At 44.1% G+C, this 19,855-nt stretch overlaps 1 protein-coding gene and 1 long non-coding RNA gene across 2 annotated transcripts in view; both read right to left on the reverse strand.

The window, feature by feature from the left end:
- The window catches only part of GRB2 (growth factor receptor bound protein 2), a 66,633-nt gene extending 48,083 nt beyond the window's left edge, over positions 1-18,550 (reverse strand). Inside the window, exons 1-2 of the mRNA XM_040244633.1 lie at positions 18,325-18,550; positions 9,805-10,020 (exon numbers count right to left, since the gene is read on the reverse strand). Coding sequence (XP_040100567.1) covers positions 9,805-9,882 — 78 coding nt within the window. The 5' untranslated portion in view covers positions 9,883-10,020; positions 18,325-18,550. The remainder of the gene's footprint in view (positions 1-9,804; positions 10,021-18,324) is intronic.
- Positions 460-7,726, reverse strand: LOC120866790. The gene is made up of 3 exons (XR_005721739.1): positions 7,634-7,726; positions 5,585-5,586; positions 460-481 (listed from the first exon to the last, which is right to left on the reverse strand). It is a non-coding gene; the product is annotated as an uncharacterized LOC120866790 (long non-coding RNA).
- Positions 18,551-19,855: the final 1,305 nt, after the last annotated feature.

Here is a 19,855-nt window from a genome sequence, read left to right on the forward strand (position 1 = left end):
AGAAAGTATAGTGAAAGCACCTATGGCTATATTCGCTAAATGCTTTTTTTTTCCTGAAGGTTACAGAAAAGCAGAACAGTTATTTTCTATGGGAAGAATGCCTGCCTTTTACATCTGCTAACAAGTACAACATCTGTTTATTTAATTTCAAAAAGTTATCTGGCTGACAGGAGTGATTATGTTCCTTTATACTTTTCTATTAAACTACTTTGATAAACATTTAAAAATCATGAAATACAGACAACTAATTTTTTTGAGTGCACTACAGATAATTAAAACCCACGGAAGGAAAGTTATATAGGAAAGTTAGATAGCATATTCAAAAGCAGAGACATTACTTTGCCGACTAAGGTCCGTCTAGTTAAGGCTATGGTTTTTCCTGTGGTCATGTATGGATGTGAGAGTTGGACTGTGAAGAAGGCTGAGCGCCAAAGAATTGATGCTTTTGAACTGTGGTGTTGGAGAAGACTCTTGAGAGTCCCTTGGACTGCAAGGAGATCCAACCAGTCCATTCTGAAGGAGATCAGCTCTGGGATTTCTTTGGAATGATGCTAAAGCTGAAACTCCAGTACTTTGGCCACCTCATGCGAAGAGCTGACTCACTGGAAAAGACTCTGATGCTGGGAGGGATTGGGGGCAGGAGGAAAAGGGGACGACAGAGGATGAGATGGCTGGATGGCATCATGGACTCGATGGATGTGAGCCCGAGTGAACTCCGGGAGATGGTGATGAACAGGGAGGCCTGGCGTGCTGCGATTCATGGGGTCGCAAAGAGTCGGACACGACTGAGCGACTGAACTGAACTGAACTGAATAACTGCAAATCCTTATTTTTTCTCTTAATTTTACTTTTCAAAGCTAAACATTTTTATAGATGTTGATAAATAAAACGTAAACTTGATTAAAGCTCAATGTAGACAGCAGACAAGGAAGGAGACATGGATAATTAAACCTCTGAAAAACTACAATTTGGCTGCATTACTAATCTCAGTCCAGTTTGGAGACAGACTGAAATCAAAATTACATAAGTAAGAAAGCACATTACATTAGTTTTGTATCAGGTGCAGGGAAAAGATAAGCGAGATTTAACTAGAAATCTGGGCAGCAATACCAGTTTCAGGGCCAATCTTAGTTTTTCATAAGGAAAAGGGCAGAGCAGGCTTTTAGCTTATTGCTGTACATTCTCTATTTTACATCTAGTCATTCTATGGAGTAGACCTAGATAATGTGGAGATCCTTGCATGCCTGCACCAAAAAGAACTGAAACAAATTTTGTCTATGAAGCTGTACATTGTGATTTCTTTGTCCTTTGAAGAAAGCAAAAGAGACTCTAAAACGTTTGTTGACTTATACACTGACATCTGGAAGACTACTGTAGTGTTTTTGTGTTTTTTTTACGGTTTTTCTGATTATGAAACTAATATATGCCTATAAAAATATCCATTATAGAAAAGCATGCTATAGAAAGCAACAGTTCTCAGTCATCCCAACAATCAGAGAAAACATGACAGTTTTCTTTTCCTTTGTATTGCAGTACGTGTAAGAGCGTGAGGATGTTTCAATAAGTCTCTCTACTTTTTTCTCCAAAGCTCTCAGCAAAGCCTCCTGGCTCTAAAGCTAAACATTTGCAGCATCAACTCAACAAAGCCTGGTTTGTCTGTCTTCCCATCTTTTTCCAAACATGAGTGAGGACGGACGATCTCCCTCTAGAAGGGATTCACTTAGCCAGAGAAGTAAAACTGAATTAAAACTACATCTATGAATACACATCAAATTTCTCAGCTATCAAAATTACTTGTTTACTTGACACAGCTATAAAAAGGCAAATTAATCACCTGAAAGAACACTGTGAAATAAAAGATGCTTCAGAAAAACCGTATGCTGCTGTGAGGTGTCTTAGATGCTGAAGAAGGATTCAGTCACTTCACGATCTGGTTCCAGTCTTATAAAACACTGTCCAACTGTGAAATAATGTTCTACTGTTAAAGGAGGACAGACGATGAAGCCAACACTAGCTGCCCTATTACTGTGTATTCTAAGATTACGGGCCATTCTCATTTAACATGATCTCAAGTAGGTAATCTGTTCAGTCCTTTAGGACAACAGAGCATCAGACATAATCAAAAACCTCCTCTGAGATTACGCACTAAATTTTTAATAGAAACAAGAATCCAGCAATAGGAAAATATCTAAGTCCATTATAGAATATTAACTTTACAAGTATCTAAAAATACTAAACCATTAAAAATAATTCGTAAAACAAAGATGAAAATGGTAACATATGTTGTATTTTAAGTCTACTATAATTATAGCACTATAAAAATGTTTGTACAATGATAAAGCCTAGAAGAGATCTGTAACAGTAAAAATGCTGCAGGGAGGAGTTTATGTAGGCCTTTGAATTTCCTATTTTTTTCTATTAATATTTGTTAAAATAATTTTAAATGTTAAGAAAAATGGAAAAACTGATAATAAAATGAAAATATATTCTTTTTCCTCTAGCAATCCATTTCAAACCATACACATTCGTCCAGGAAAGTAAAAGACCTATGAAATAATGACACGAAGAAGACACGCAATGATCAATATTCTGACTGAAAACACGCTGCTCTCTTGTTCTCTGTGAAGTTTACAGTTTCAAGGTCCAAAATACATTTCCTCTCACTTTAAAAAAACTGATGCTTTCTGTAGTTTTCAAAAGCAAAGTATTACAAAAGTCTTTGCCATTTTGCTAAATGTACATTTTAAAGCTCCACTGTTAAAGAAAAAACAAACTAGTTAAAAATCAAAGCCATTGTTAGCATGAAAAAAACACTATTTAACCAGTAATAATTATTACCTGTTTCAATAAAAGCATTAGGACAGAAAATGTAAGAGCTACTGCTAGAAATGAGACCAAAGCAGGCTCTAAGCTTTCCTACATGATAAAGAAGGAAACATACCAAGGCATTGTTTATAGCATCCTTAAGATTTCAAAACGCTGTCTGAGGGGAAAATATACCTCTCCTAGATACTGAGACCATAGAGAACATTCTCCCACAAGTCCTGCCTGGGGACACCTATAATAACCAAAGACTCCAGGCTCCTCTGTCCATGGGATTCTCCAAGCAAGAATACTGGAATGGGTAGCCATTCCCTTCTCCAGGGGATCTTCCCAACCCAGGGATCGAACCCACGTCTCCTGCATTGCAAGGGAGATTCTTTACCATTTGAGCCACCAGGGAAGGCCTAATAATGAAGGACACCTTATATAAAATATAAGGAGTTTTTCCCAAGACTGTTTCATCTATCATTTCTAATACTAGCCAGAAGCATAATCCCAAAGCTCCACTCAGCCCAAGAAATATACAACAGTGGGGTCCCCAACAGGACGCTGGGCTAAATACCCACCTCTCTGCTTTCCGGTTTAACCCTAAGAGAGAAGAACAAAGGAGCTACTGTCTTTCACACACCCTCCACCAATATCATGCTTTCAGCTCAGTTCTGGGACCAGGGGACACAGTTCCGAGTCTGAGGTAATTTTAGGACAAGCACCTGGCCAGTTATGTGCATCAAGTCAGGTGACTTAAGTTACCTGAGCCAGTGGCTGGAAGACACCCTCTTGCCTCTTGTGTCTGAGAAACATTAATACAATTAATGGCAGGGAGCACAACTATCTGCTTAATGCAAGTCACTGCCTTAAGCACACTAATGTCTTAGGTCTTGAATCCTCACTGTGACTCTAGGAAGGCATATGCCACTGTTCCCATTCCGAGGACGGTAGAACCAAAGGAGAGCTTCCCAAGAGCCCATGGCGGGACCTGCCAGCGGCAGAGTCGGGGTCTGAAGGGGAGTCAGGCCTGGAGCAGGTTACCACCGCAGGTGTCTCTCATTCCACACCCACCAGGAGGTAGGAAAGAGGACATACCTGCCAAAAAGACCAACATTTTCCTCAGAAAAGGCACTGCTCTTTTCCAGTTGCTCAGTTGTGTCAATCTCTGCAACTCCATGGGCTGTAACCCAACAGGCTCGTTGGTCTATGGGATTTTCCAGGCAAGAATACAGGAGTGGCCTGCCATTTCCTCCCCCAGGGGATCAAACACACACTTCCACAGAGCAGGCAGATTCTTTACCACTGAGCCACCTGGGAAGCCCACTTAACAGGCACCATAATCAGTTCTTGTAAGGTTTTTTCCCCAATAGGTAATTCTATGGATTCGAAGATGCCTTTGTTTACATCTTTTAGTATCTCTGAAGTGCATCTTAAAAATGATCCTATTTCATAATTTAACTGCAGAAATTTCTTTTCTAGGTGGTATACAGATTCACTGAAATAAATATCCTTATATCTACAATTTTAAAAAATATGTGTGTGAATTTTCTTAAAACTGAATTCTTAAAAGTAGAATTGCTAGGTCATTTTATGGTCTAACCTGTATCACCAAGCCACTGTTCAGAAAAACCAACTGTGTTCGCACAAACCTCTACTGGCGGGAGGCGACAAACCCATATCCTCACACCCTCGCCAAGAGAGGGTGGGCCCATGTTCATCAGCTTTTCTCACCGGACAGGTGAAATGCCCGTTTCCCCACCTCATTTCCTTTATTATTACCCTCAGCTTACTTTAGGTAGGATGTCCAATATGTCACTACGCACAGACAGTGCCAAGAGACGGCTGTCCGTGCCTCGCAGTGAGCAATTCAGGACTGCCGAGAAGTTTCCATTTCTGGTTTACTCACACCTGATGGTTAACAGGGGCATTAATGCACTGCAGGGGAAGTACTGTAGCCAGCTGAAGATCAATCCCCAGCTCTGCCTCTTACCTGAGCCCATTAGTTAACTTCTGCACCCATGAGATGGCACTAATAATGCCAACCTTTCGATGCCCCACATCAGAAATCACGTGTAACTTTGAGGCACATATTAAATGCCCCATCAACAGTAGCCATTCAATGATGACTTAACTATAATGGCTCATGCGGTCAAAACTGAAGACCCCAAAGCAACAGTGCGTTTCCTTAGACACTTCTTTCTCCAAACAGCGATGACTGGTCTTCAGCCAGTTCCCCCACCTCCCCGGGCCCCAGTCCCCTCAAAAAGGAACACTGCATAGGAACTGAAAGTTCATCCTTAGCACCTACTTAGAAATAGTTCATTCAGATGGCAGAGGGCGAAATACATACAACGAAAGGCAAACTGTTGTAAGAACACAAACTGCCCTCATTCTTGAGGGTTAAACGCAACATTTTCAGTTTAGTTAACAAGACTGGTAACAATTCTTATCAATAGGCAAAGAAATACTTCAAAAACTATATCAATACGCTCATTTTGAAACACTGAAGAAAAAAAACCTACCCTATCTTATTTTTTAGGTATGATGTTCAAACACCTGAAATGAGACGTGCACTGAAATTCAGGACTTACGAGCTGTTGTGAAAACTGTAACTAATCAAACCCTAGTTCATGTTCCTGGTTCTCAGGAGCATACTCAATGGACATTCTTTTCTCAGTTACACAGGAAATGTATTCAAATGCCCCCATCACCACCCGTCACAGGCAGAAATCCCATTATATTTCCTTTAACTCAAAGCACCCCTGTCCTTCACTCCTAGTCTCCAATACCTGTGCAGGCCCATATCTCACAGCCTGATAACTGTGACCAGGGAGGCTGGGACTCCAGGCTCCCCTCCTAGAAATCATTAGATTTACACAGAGGATACTTTCATCATCAGCTAATAACCTTCAGAGGCCTAAGGACAAGATCAAATTCTTACTGAGTTTTCCTTGCTTGGCTCCAATTCTACCTTATTTTCCATTCTGTCACAGACTATCACCTTATTCTAACATTCCTGTCTCAAACACAACAAAACAAGACCAGTCCCGCCCCCCCTCCCCCCTGCTCAACACAAGGACCAGCGCAAGTCACGCCTCCTGCACGCAGCTCTCTCCGACTCGAGCTCTTACCAATCTCTTTCCCTCTAGGTTGCACTGGCAGTTAAGAGTGTGTGGCCCAACTTCAGCATTATCTCAAATACCAGATCAGCACTAACCGCTGTGACACGTTAACCTCCACGGCTACCATTTCCTCACCTGTAAAATAAGGAAGTCTCTTCCTGTTCTGAAGACCCTCTTATTTTACACACTGGCACAGTTTCACATATTTACCTCATGTCTCTTATTTTAGAGTTCCTGAAGGGACAAAGTACATCTATTTTTCCCCCGACTCTCAAGGCCACTTACCCCAGAATGTGGCTCATGGAGACGCTGTTTAAGCGTGGACCAGGGCCACCAGCACTGAACGAGTTTTAACGCCACCAAGACCGAGTTTTAAAGCAGTTTAGGAACCTGGAAAGGAGGTTCCTGCCAGACAGAGATCATGAGATGATCTACTGCTGCTATTTTTCAAGAGTCAAAGGTCTGTCTCTAGAAAACAAGGATCCAGCTCGAGAATGCAATGAGCCCAGGTTTGAGAGCTCAAAACAGTCTCAATTCCTAACTGAAGTAGAAGTACAAAAAAGCCACTAGAAGGCAGATGCAACTTCAGATAAGCTCAGCATTCCGTGTATTCTAGGGCAGAGGATTCAGGGCCCCAGTGGAGAACCCCTGGGGCTACCTCAAGGCTGCCCTTCAATGGGGGTGAAATTTAGGTTCCTTTCAGCCATGCAGGACGGGGGAGCCTGGTGGGCTGCCGTCTATGGGGTCGCACAGAGTTGGACACGACTGAAGCGACTTAGCAGCAGCAGCCATGTAAGACCTGAAACTGCAGAAATAGAGCAGTTTCCTTCATTCCCTATGTCCCAGTGCCCTCCCTGGCCCGCCTCAAAAAAAAGTAAGCTTTTTTTAAGAGGGAAATTAACAAAGGCAGATACACTGAAGCCTTACTTAAGGGCTCCAAAAAGCTGTTTTAACTTGTTCTCTTTTCTCAGGGCAGTACAAATCGATACATAGAAATTAAGGAAGTGGTGTGCTGGAGGACAGGCATCAACACCCACCAAAAGTTAACCAGGAACTCTAGCCCAGAGGCAAAGGGCCGAGCCCCTTTCTATTTCATTATCTTCAAATAAAATGTATTCAATGCCCATATGTATGTGTCCCTCTTATCAACAAAGAGAAAATATATGCTTATTTCAATCGAGGGAATCTAGTCAATGCTTTCCAGCCACTTTTAACCATAATTTAGCTCACAACTAACAACCTAAAGAGTTAGCAAAACAAATCACAGCCACCCAAATGAAGCCAGTTACTTCTTTAATAATCAAAAGAAAAACAATTTTTTTAAAAATAATAGCATTTAAGACAAGCAGTGTCCCTTCTCTTCACTCAGGTGTTTCACAGAATTATGAGACAAAGGGCAACTACTGTATCGTCACTCTTTTTTTTTTTGGAGTAAAGCCACAAGATTACTAAAAAACAGCTAACGGCTACCATTCAAAAGCAATAATGGCATTATGACTTCATATGCCAGTTATCTGCCAAACTGGAAAGAACCAAACATATGTATTTTCTCTTTCCCCAGACACTCTGAAAGTAAATGTGAGCACTCTGATTCACTTTCTCCTCCATCATAAAAATTTCATAAAAAATTTACAGTATCATCCTCATTGTGGGATGGGAAAGGATATTACACTTGTTCAAGAAGTTTGAACAAGTGTCACTGGACAGCAAAGAGAGCAAACCAATCAATGCTAAAGGAAATCAACCCTGAATATTCACTAGAAGGGCTGATGCAGAAGCTGCAATACTTTGGCCCCCTGATGTGAAGAGCTGACTGACTGGAAAAGACCCTGATGCTGGGAAAGATTGAAGGCAAGAGGAGGAGGAGGCAACAGAGGATGATATGGTAAGATGGCATCATCAACTCAATGGATATGAGTTTGCGCAAACTCCAGGAAATACTGAAGACAAGGAAGCCTGGCATGCTGCAGTCCATGGGGTCGCAAAGAGTCAGACACAACTTTAGTGACTAACAACAATAAGTTTACCGATTTAAGGTGGAGAACTTACAAAATGCTCGTGATCTAGACTAACTTCAGTGGTAGTACCAACAGGGAAAGTTCTCACCTAAAAATTCTCTAAAACAGACCTCAAGCTCACAGTTTTGTTTTGATCTGTAGCTTCAGTGCTAAATGTGCAGCTGGATAGACTTAAAGAAAAAATATGAACTTCTAGGTTCAAGTTTCAAGTTTCTAGGGTAAGCTTAACAAAAAACTCTAATTTGTATTTAAGTAAACAAACAAAAACCCGAAGCTTGACCCCCAAAGCATTTTTGTACAAGTGACAAATGTGGCTACTTGACTTTTTTTCTTCCTCTTTGAAGAGCCAATCTTATTTTGGTATCAGGAGAAGGCTATCTGCTGAAAATAGTAATCACCTAAGAAAAACATCTCTCTCCTCTGTACATCAATGATAGAATAATTTAGGGTCTAAGTTTGGTGATTTCTACCTAAAGAAACAGAAACAGATGGCGTATAGTATTTCACTCAGCTGGTTTTGTCTGCTTTCTGATAATTTCGTGCTTACTTTGAGAATACTGTCAAAAAGCTTGGCATCGCAAAAACAGCTGAAGAGAACACACGCAGTCTCCTTCTCCTTACAGGGCTCTTCATCACCTTCTATGAAGCACAGGCTGCATTTCTAACATGAGGGAAGCCACCGTGCAGGTAGCTTAGGAGCAAGGAGCAGGACTCTGCGCCTCCGGTAGCCAGAGCGGGACTCTCCTCAGGCCCACAGAACTCAAAAACAAGCCACAAGCCCTCTGATAAAGAATCATACTTCTGCATTCCCACTTTCTTCTTTATAAAATGATAATAATTTCATTCAAGAGTAATAAACAACTGGTTGGCAAATTCCAACCATCTGACTGAGGTTCAGTGGGAAAAAGTCAAAACTGGAGACACAGTGAAGACTCAAACATTAAACTTTAGGTTTTTCCCAGGGTTGATGCACTATTCGATAACACCCACCCGTGTAAAAATGAATTACATATCCAAAAGGGCAAGCTGCCATCATGCTACCCTAATTAACACGTGCCAAGTGGAAGGCGAATCTCACGTAAATAGTGGGGCTCAAAACGAGCTGCAAACTGTAAAGAAGCTTATTTTTAAACTGTCAGCAGGTTTCTTTTGTGCAACTGTCTTAATATGGGGGTAACTGCTCAAGTTTCTTTCAAGAAAATCGAAATCTGCTGTACAATAGCAAGTTGAACCTTGTTATTTAGAACTCCATTGGCTGTTTCACAAAGAATAAGAATACACTGAGGTTCTTGAATAGGTTTTGCCATGAACTTCTTACCCTCTCTAAACTAGGGTAAACTAATTTCTAACCTACTAGAATCACATTCCAGAATGAAAAAATCTTTTGACTATGTAAAATAAGACTGTTGCTGTTAAGTCGCTTCAGTCATATTCGACTCTGTGTGACCCCATAGATGGCTGCCCACCAGGCTTCCCCGTCCCTGGGATTCTCTAGGCAAGAATACTGGAGTGGGTTGCCATTTCCTTCTCCAAAAATAAGACTAATTGAGTGCTTTTCACAAATCCTTCTTTAAAAAAAAAAACTCTACATGAACTACCGATATTAACAAGCAAATATGAATACTTAGGCATTCACACAAAGGCAGTTAAGGACCATACATCACCTCAACCACCTGAAGTCATATTTGATATTCCACCAGGTATCTAGCTTTCCAAATCACCCAGGATGGTAAATGTTAAAGTGGGCAATGAAACAAGGACAAGCACAGCTTCTTTGTGTGTTATCAGGGCAAAATAAGGCAGGTGAGCACGCGGAGAGGCCATCTCACCGCCTGGTGGGCATCAGTACTTACCTTGAGGATGTCCCCCCTTTTGAAGCTCAGCTCGTCGTCTGCGGTGGCTTTGAAGTCATATTTGGCGATGGCTTCCATTCTGAGCAGGGCTCAGGGCTCAGCAGCCTGGAGCAGGGGGGAAGGGAGTCTTCCCTGCTGAAGCGACCCAGCGCTCTGGGCTCAGCCTCGCCTCTCTTCGGGGACTGGCTCCCGCACGCCGGGACACACAATGCCACCCTGAATCAGGAGAGCGCAGATTGAGAGAAGTGGCCCGATCGAAGGCAGCCCCGCCCTGCCCGTCGGCCTGCCGTCCCAGCCCCCACGCCCCCTGGCTCGGTCGGGCTCAGCCCTCCGCCCTCCCTTCCAGGCAGGAGCCCCGAGCTCCTTCTTCCTCTTTTCAGCCTCAGCCCCAGGCGACTGACAGGCCTGCCGGCCAATGGCGGCGGCGGCTCGGGCCTTTCCCGATCACACTTCCTCTTCCCTCCCGCTGGGTGTGCTCGGTGTGCAGGAACCGGCTGGAGTCCCGGTGGTCTCCGCCTTTCCTCCCTCGACCCTCTGCTGCTCTCCAGGCACGAACTGCAGTCCACCGGAAGAAAGGCCTGCTCCAGGGGATGGCCCCCTACTCTTCTCAGTGATACAGGCCCCTTCCCTCCTTTCTCCTACCAACCGATCTGGTTTTCTGAAAAAGCTGGGTCCCCTTCTCCACAGTCAAAAGGCAGCAACGTGGGTTTGGTCCCGGGCTGCTTTAACTGTTTTCTGAAACGAAACCTCCGTCTCCCCTAGAAAACGGGAGCATGACCCTACGAACTACTATTTTATTCGGCTGGCTGCTCTCCACTCGCGATCCGTGATGGGCAAGCTCAGGTGACCAGAGAAAGGAGATGGAGCTCAGAATCTCTGGTGGGCGGAGATGGACTCCTGCACAGGACTCCCCTACCAAGACCCCCAAGACTTCAGGGGCCCCAACAGCCCTTGAAACAGCCGTCCAAGGCTCAGCATTCCAGAAGCAGCCTCGACTCATTCCTAACTAGCTTAAGGAGCACAGTTAAGTCCTGATCTACACTTGAAAGCAATCCCTTTTTCAGAATCTGAGCTGCCAGATATCTTGCCTAGGAAATGGTGCCAAAAGGCCAAACAGAAGCCTCTCACAGTTACCCTGAGAACAGCTGCTTTTCTCGCAGCCAGAGGAGTACTAAACTGATCCAAACAGCATCTTGCAGGCAAAGACGCTGTAATAACCCTTGGGTCATGTACCAGGTGATAGGGAAGGAACCTGGGCAGTACAATCACTGCAGAGGAGTGAAGAGTTTGGAGCCCTGAATTTGAAACACAACCTTGGCCTTTGCACAACTAAACGAGGATGAAGCCCCATTCTTGTTTGGCCAGTCACTGTTTTCATACAGGCTAAATAAAAGCAGAAAACAACAATGACCCTGGCAGAATGAGGACAGGTTATTTATAGTGACACCCTTTGGTGGATAATTACTATCTAGCAGAGGACTCATTTGAGGGGCACGAGTGATTATCATTCTTTTGTTCTAAAGTTAACAATTGGGGCATTAATCAAGCATAGCTACAAAAAGACTGAGGCGTAAACCAGCTGGGAATATTAAGATTACAGGGAAATGAGTGTTACCAAGGAGGAAAGACTCACCAGGCAACAAAAGTCCTTCAGTCGAATTCTGAAGGCCAAACATTCCATGGCAGGTAAACTAATAAACTAACCCCATGTTTATTCAGTCAGGCCATACCTAGGATATATTATGCTGTGCTGGCTCTAAGAGAGGAAAGCAAAGAAAGTCCCAGCAAATATATGTATAAAAAAATGAACACTAGTCTCAGAGTATTTGTGTGTCCTTAAACACCCTTTACTTACACTCACCATAGTTACTTTTTAATGAAATGAATCCATATACGTAATTTTTAAACTCAGGGTAAATAAAAGGCTTATTAAAAAGAACAGTTCCCTACCCAACACCCACAAGCAAGGACCCTCAATTTTGGTTATAGTTTCTCTTTAAGTTTACTAACAATATTTCTAAATAATATGCTTCTGCTGCTGTTTCTTAGTTTATTCCAGCCATCAACTGTCACCTAAAAGACAAGGACTCAGCTGTTTCACCCCTGCCAATTTCACCTTGCCCCATCCCTATAGCTTCCCAGGTGGTTCAGTGGTAAAGAATTTGTGCTGAGCAGGAGACGTGGGTTCCATCCCTGGGTCAGGAGGATCCCCTTGAGTAGGAAACGGCAATCCACTCCAATAGTTTTTGCCTAGAGAATCCCACAGACAGAGAAGCCTGGTGGGCTTCAGTCCTGCTGCTGCTGCTGCTAAGTCACTTCAGTCGTGTCCAACTCTGTGCGACCCCATAGACGGCAGCAAAGATTCAGACACGACTGAGCAAAAACAGCCCATCCCTATAATGCCACACATTCTGGTTTAAGCAGTTGGCAACCTACTCCAGTATTCTTGCCTGGAGAATCCCTTGGACAGAGGAGCCTGGCAAGCTACAGTCCACAGGGTGGCAAAGAGTCAGACACGACTGAGCAACTAACGCTTTTTCATACTATTACATTAGGAAATATTGTTCACTGGTGATTTAAATAACCTATGATAACCAGTCTTCCTTTCTGGTACAATCTTTCAGTTTTCCCGGCATTAACAACTTTCTCCTTTTTCTGCCTACTTTCCAGTGCATACATTAAAAAAAATTTTTTTTTACAGCTTCTCCAAAAAAATCTCTGCTACACGACTATCAACATTTTCCATACCCTTTTCCCTACACTGACCTGATCCTTTTATTTTCACTGGTCTCCAGGTCTGACTTTTGGGACTAGGTACCAATGATGAGAAGCTGAAGGATAATTACGCAGGTCAAAAAAAAATTAAAGAGTTTCATTTTTGAAAAACAGAAATCAGACAGAAACCCACAGCACTGTGGCCCTAAAGGCACTATGGGTCACGGGGCATCAACTTCGTCATCCAGGACTCCAGACAGCTGCAGTGCGACCAAACAGCCAGACCCTAGAGATCAAGACGGTTTCCAACATCTGCTTTCCTGACACTCAACCTTCTAAAGCTTAAACAGACTCACACTCATGAAAACTGTGTTTCAAGCAATAATCGCTTTGTAAGATACAGTTGAATAGAAACGAAACCAATCAGTAGCTCTGTAGCTGTGCCAAATAAAAATTAGTGTCTCACAGAGGAAACGCGAGGAGGTCAGCTTGTTAGGCTAGCCACAGAAAAGAACCCAGGCTAGAGAAATTCAAAAGGGTGTGTTTCACTAAAGACAGAAACAAATTCTATCACGTACGCCACACTAATTACTTAAAAAGAAAGAAATCTAAAAGTACACACTATGTATAATGATTTTAAGAGTGTATGTTGCTGTTGATTCCCCAGGAAAATGGAGTGGGAGTACACTAACGCCTGATGAGAGTGTGTCCGAACTGTAACCAGCCCACACCCTACAGCCCATCTCAAGCAATGTTAAAACGGCGAGTGCAGCTGGAGTTGTTCATTTAAAGCGATGTGCACCGCATCCTAAAAGGCAGTCTCCTAAAGGTATTTGTGGGCTTCCCAAGTGGTACAGTGGTAAAGAATTTACCTGCTGATGCAAGAGACTCGGATTCGATCCCTAGGTCAGAAGATCCCCTGGAGAAGACAGCAATCCATTTCAGTTTTCTCACCTGGGAAAACTCAAGGACAGAGGAGCCAGGCAAGCTACAGTCGCTCGGGTTGCAAAAAGTCAGACATGACTGAGCACACACAGGCACACAAAGGTATTCGTAGGATTTTATTTTCTCTATGCAACTCTCTCCTTCCCAAAATTCATAGAAAATAAAATACAGGACACTGGACCAACATAGCTTAGTGTTACGCCTGCATCGGCAGGCTGACCCAGGTTCAAGTACTGACCCTGATGCATATCAGCCGTAATTTTGAATAAGCCTTTTAAACAAGCCTCAGTTTTCTCTTCTGTAAAAATGGGGATAATATCACCTACTGATTTAGTAAGCATTAAATTAGATAATATAGATAATATACATACATGAAGCGCTTTGGATAGAGACTGACATTCAGTTCAGTTGCTCAGTCATGTCCGACTCTTTACGACCCCGAGGACTGCAGCACGCCAGGTTTCCCTGTCCATCACCAACTCCCAGAGCTGACATCTCCATAGATACTGACATTAAGTCACTCAAACATAAGTTAAAATGGACTCTGCTAAAAATGGACATCTACTTAGCAGATGTTTATCTTCATTATTAAAAATGGCAAATTAGGGCCTTCATAGCCATGGCCCAGGTACAATAGCCAAAACAAAAAACACCCCACCAAAAAAACCCCCAGCAAATTAAACAATGAGATTTCTTTCACCTAATTGTCAAATTTTTAAAGATTTATCCAGTCTCTGCAATACTATTCTCAGACTCTTTATCCAATGTTTATTAATTTAACATTTTGAAGAATTACTATATATCTAACAATATGCTTGGAACTGGATTAAAATTATTAAAACCATTACAGTCCACACTCTAGCAGGGAATTAATTCAATTTTTTTGGAGAGTAATTTTATAGCATTTATTGATACTTTAAGACATCTATCCATCCCCGAACAAGCAATATCACGTTCCAGATTTATCTCACTAAAACAGTGACACAAATACCATGTGCAAAATACATCTATCCCTGATCAATATCCATGAAGCTAACTAAGAAATACCTTTCTAAATAAGCACCAAGACATATGTTCAAGTCTTTAAAGAACTGCAGAAAAATTAGTTATTCCATTTCTATAAAACAATTATATCAGTGTTATTTAAAAATTTTAAAGGTTAACAATGATTATCTCTGGAAGTAAGACAGAGATATTTTTGTGAGACAGAATATTTTTACTTGCTGTACCACATGCCTCAACTGTACTTTCATTGTTTTTACCATAAGCGTGTATTGCTGTTACAGTTAGAAAGAACAAAACCCAAAACCTTACTGATGCTCTGGAGTTAGACAAGGATTTAGTTATCATTTTACCACTTATTAACTGGGTGGGCAACACTGGAGAAATAACTCACATTCTCTAATTCCTAGTGTCCCTCAGCTGGAAAATGAAGAAAATCACAGCACCTACACCTTATAAAGTCATTTTGCTAATTAAAAAACCTGTAAAGGCTGAGTCCCTGCTGTAAAGCGCTAAGTGGGATCAACTAGCATCACTGGTACCTCTTCAATATCCCACATGCTCTCAGTAAATCTAGAGTTCCAACTACACACAGACTCAGGAGAATGCTCTGGTAGGCAAATTAACAGTCCCATTAAATATAGGTTTCCCTGGTGGCTCAGTGGTAAAGAATCGGCCTACAACACAGGAGACGCAATGCAGGAGATGTGGTTTCGATCCCTGAATCAGGAAGATCCCCTGGAGGAGGAAATGGCAACCCCCTCCAGTATTCTTGCCTGGGAAATCCCACTGACAGAGGAGCCTGGTGGGCTACGGTCTATGGTGTCACAAAAAAGTCGGATGCAATTAAGCATATTGACCAGTAAATATAAACTTCAACAGCTCCAAATCCAAGTCCTGAAAATGAAAGTCACTCAGTCATGTCTGACTCTTTGAGAGCCCATGGACTATAGTCCATGGAATGCTCCAGGCCAGAATACTGGAGTGGGTAGCCTTTCCCTTCTCCAGGGGATTGTCCTCCCTACCCAGGAATCAAACAGGGATCTCGTGCATTGCAGGTGGATTCTTTACCAGCTGAACCAGCAGGGAATCCCAAGAATACAGGAGTGGGTAGCCTATCCCTTCTCCAGCGGATCCTCCCAATCCAGGAATCGAACCGGGGCCTCCTGCATTGCAGGCAGATTCAGGGAAGCCTCAAATCCAAGTCCTAACAATGCGCAAATATCCCCATATGTAAAACTGATCACATCTATAGTCACTTATTCTGTTAGGCTTTTAATTGTTTACTGTCTACATAAAGTGTAATTTTAAGTTGAGTAATTTAAAGTCACATTGCAGTCTCACGAATTTACAGATGCATCCTGTAACAACAATTTTGGCCCTTGGTCCAGTTACATCAAAATCAGCCCATCCAGGGACTGCTTCACTGTGAGGCGCCTTCTGGAGTTCTGCAATATAGCCCCGGACCTAATTTTAAACAAGATTCACAGGTAATGTTTTTTGTTTTGGCCTCGCCATGCCACATGAGATCTTAGTTCCCCCACCAGGGATGGAACCCTCGCCCCCCTGCAACAGAAGTTCAGAGTCTTAACCACTGGACCACAAGGGAAGTCCCACAGGTAACTCTTATGCATGCTAAATTAAAATAAAACAAGACAAGGCTGTACTGTAAGGGCTTCTAGACCAGATTTCAAACTTTGTATCTCAGACGGTGCACTACCATGTCTTTGCACAGAGTGAAAACATATTCACTTGGCACAACTGGGAAAAAGCCAACTTTGAGAAATAGAACCAAAGACTCTCAGTGGAATTCAAGACTGCCAGAAAGTTCTTCTGAATTAAGGAAGTAACTATCAGTTTCTCTCAGGATGGACAAGATGGGTCTCTACTCCATATTACTTCATTTCTCCAAAATCTACTACTCTTCTAAGTAACAACTAGAGCTGTTGCTGTACAACATGCAACATGATAACAGGAATCATGCAGAAAAATCTCTAAGTACCACTGACTAGTAGTATTTAAAACCTAGCAGTCCTTCAAATCTGTATACACTGGCTGAGTAAAGTAAACTGCCTCAAGCATTTCAGCACCTGCTTTTAGTATCAAAGAAAGTTATTACAAGAATTAACCTTTTTTAATTTGGGGATTCACAAAATTCTGAACAAAGGAAGGAGTAACAGAACAAACAAAGTTATTTCTTTCTGCCAAAAAAAAAAAAAGCAATAACAAAGAAGGCTGATTATAACAGATGCAGGAAAAGACACCTGGTCTCAGAAGTCTGGTAAGGAACAAATTAGTACTATTACCACCAACAGGCTTTTACTTAATTCATCAATGGCCTAAATAAGTTTTATTTCCTTAAATGTATCAGGCTATCTTAATTCTACTGTAATACAGGGCTATCATTGGTTTTCGTTTTGAACATTCATCACCCCCACTAAAAGCCAATATAAGCCCCAAAGTGACCCAATCTCCTTCACTAACAGAGACATGGGAAGAGAAGTGTGAACAGGCAGAAAACCGTGACCTAAACACGAATAAAACAAATAAAACACAAAAGCACAATCACGCTACACTTAGGGCCTAGTGGCAGTATTGATTACTTATGGCTGAAATCAATCCTTCGCGCCTCCCAGTTCCCAGGGGGGAGAACTTAAGTCTCGCACGGCTCTCTAGCAACCCTTCTGGCTGGCTGCAGGAACACAGTGAACGCTCAAAACTAAAGGATAAAGCAAGAAAGAGGGCATCTTCCCGGGAGAGACACGGGATCTTTAAATGAGGGAGAAAACAAATTATGCCAAACAGCCGAAACCTCAAAAAACTGTACCAGAGAGGGGACAATAAGGAGGAAAGGGAAGTAGATAAGAAAAAAAACGGGGGGGAGGGGGCAAGTGACTTGCATTATACGAGTAAGCATTTAGTGTCCGGAGTGGAAAGAGAGAAATAGAACGAGACAACTGGGTAGCAGGGAAGCGAAAGAGGCACTAGAAAGCCAAGGAGACTAACGCTAATTTCTCTCACATGTCTTTCTCGCTTTTTCCGAGAATCAACAGTACCCAAAGACAGACTTAGAGGGCACCTGGGCTCCCCTGCAAATTATACTGTTTATGTGAAGCCAACCTTAACTCCCTGAATAAGCTGTAACTCACAGAGCTTACCATCAGATACACGGAGAACGCTGCAAAATGAAAAACACCAGGGATTCCCTCCCATCTCTCCTCGAAGCATTCCAGTGAACTGCTGCTTATTTTTCTTGACAAATGTTTTTTCAAAGAGTAGTCCCCCACAAAAAACCAAAACGCGACAGAAACAAAGCCACTTCGACTGGCTCCGGTAGCAAACGTCCTCGCTCATAAGATTTAATAGGAGTGGTGGGTTTTCTCCCAAAATTCGGCCCCCAAACACCCGGAGATGGTGACGTGGTGGCCGAGCAGGTTGAAGAAGCATCAATTACCACATTCGCAACCGCCCCGAACCCCTCCGCCTCCCGGTGCCGAGTCAGACTGACTCACGGAATGAGCGCCCGGTGCTCTGGAGCTTCTTCTCCCCAGGCCCCTGCGGCGCAAAACCCTCACGGAAAAGGCGTGAAATTCAATTAGGAACCCACCCACCCGGTCCTCCTGCGCCGCGGTCTGGGGCTCTGTCCAGGGTCAGGGGAGAATTGGTGCCCAGGAAGGAAGCGCCCCCAAAGGGGAAACGTGGAGCTCCGAGCCCGGGGGTTCCACTCTCCCGACCTCCAGGCCCAGCAGCCCCCGGTTCGCCAGGCCCGGGCCACCCCCCAACCCCGGGCCAACTCCCGCTACCGAAGCGGGGAGGAAGGGGCACCGGGGCAGCGGCGCCGCCACCGGCCGCGCTCACCGTGGCGCAGCTGCTCGGCTTCTGGCCCGGCCGGCCCCTCTTCAGCGGTGCGAGCGGCTGCCGACCCCGCTGCGGCTCCCAGAGGGCAGCGCCTGTCCCCGCCGCCGTTACCGCCACAGTCCTTCCCGTCGTCGCCGCCGCCGTCGCCGCCGCCGCCGCCGCCGCCGCCGCCGCCGCCGCCGTCGGGTAGCTGAAGCAGCAGTCGCCTGGCTTCCGCTCCTCCTCGGGGTCCCGCGAGAACTTGCGCGCGCGGCCCCTCCCCGCCCCGCCCCGCCCCACCCCCGCGAGACTTCCCCCGGCGGAAAAGGCCCAGAGCGCAAGCGCCCCACCCCCGCCAGGCCCCCGCAGGTAGACCGGCGACGGGCCAGGGCGCAGGCGCCGGGCCGCCCCGCAGCAGGTGGCACCGGCCGGGCTCCACCCACCCCGGTCTTTTTAACCCTTTCGGTGCCAGAGCGGGTAAATTAGCGCTCACTCGGCGAAATGATTCTCCTCCACGTCCTGATCGCTTCCTTTCCCCTTCCACCAAACCGAGGCAATTTGGCTGGGGTTGGGGGGCGGGGGGGAGGTGAAGAGGAAGGAATCTCCAGCGTGAAGCACTCCAAATAAGAGGACCAGGTCTTGAAATATTTGAGAATTTGGTCCAAACAGATTCTCCAGTATGCTTGAGCTTCGCTGGTGGCTCAGCTGGTAAAGACTCCGCCCGCAATGCAGGAGACCAGGGTTCGATCCCTGGGTTGGGAAGATCTCCTGGAGAAGGGAAAAAGCTACTCACTCCAGTATTCTGGCCTGGATAATTCAGTCCATGGGGTCACAAAGATTCAGACACGACTGAACGACTTTAACTTCACATCAAACTCTGCAGTATGAGATGAATTAACCTATTCGTTCATCCGTTGAATCAAGTGCTTAATACAGGCTAAGCACTGTGCTAACTATAGAAGGTACAACAATGAACAGAAATCCTCGCCCTCAAGGAATTCAGGGTCTAGAGGCGTGGAAGAAAAAGAAACAGAAACAAATAACACCACAAATACTGTTAGAATTATTTGGAGTAACGCTGAGGAAGCTAAAAAGATGGGAGAGAGGGGTTGCTACTTTGCCCATCTCAGAAAAGCCTTCCCAGAGAAGGTGATGACTGAGCCGGGTCTTGCAGGATGTGTAGGAGTTCGCCAGAGAACCCAAGGTAAGGGCATTCCAGGCAACGGGACCAGCATGCACGTACAAAGGAACGGAGGCGTGAGAGTCGTGTTCCCTGCAATGCTAAGGAGTTCAGTTCATAGCCGGGGAATGGCAGATCAGGCAGGCTTGGAGGAGTAACTCTTATTTTTCAGTTCCAAAAGCTCCTTGCAGTTAAAGGAGAGAACAGAGCATCCAATGGTAATGTGCTTCCTGGAAGCCAAAAAAATAGCTAGAGGTGAGAATAACCAAAAGTCTGATCCTATAGAGAAAACAAGCCCACTGAAATGACGAAAACAAATTGTTCTTTCATTCAGTATTTGTTGAGCATCAGCTGCATGCCAGGCACTCTGCA

Source organism: Oryx dammah, unplaced genomic scaffold, assembly GCF_014754425.2.
Source record: "Oryx dammah isolate SB20612 unplaced genomic scaffold, SCBI_Odam_1.1 HiC_scaffold_8, whole genome shotgun sequence".
In the NCBI taxonomy this organism is placed as follows: Eukaryota; Metazoa; Chordata; class Mammalia; order Artiodactyla; family Bovidae; genus Oryx; species Oryx dammah.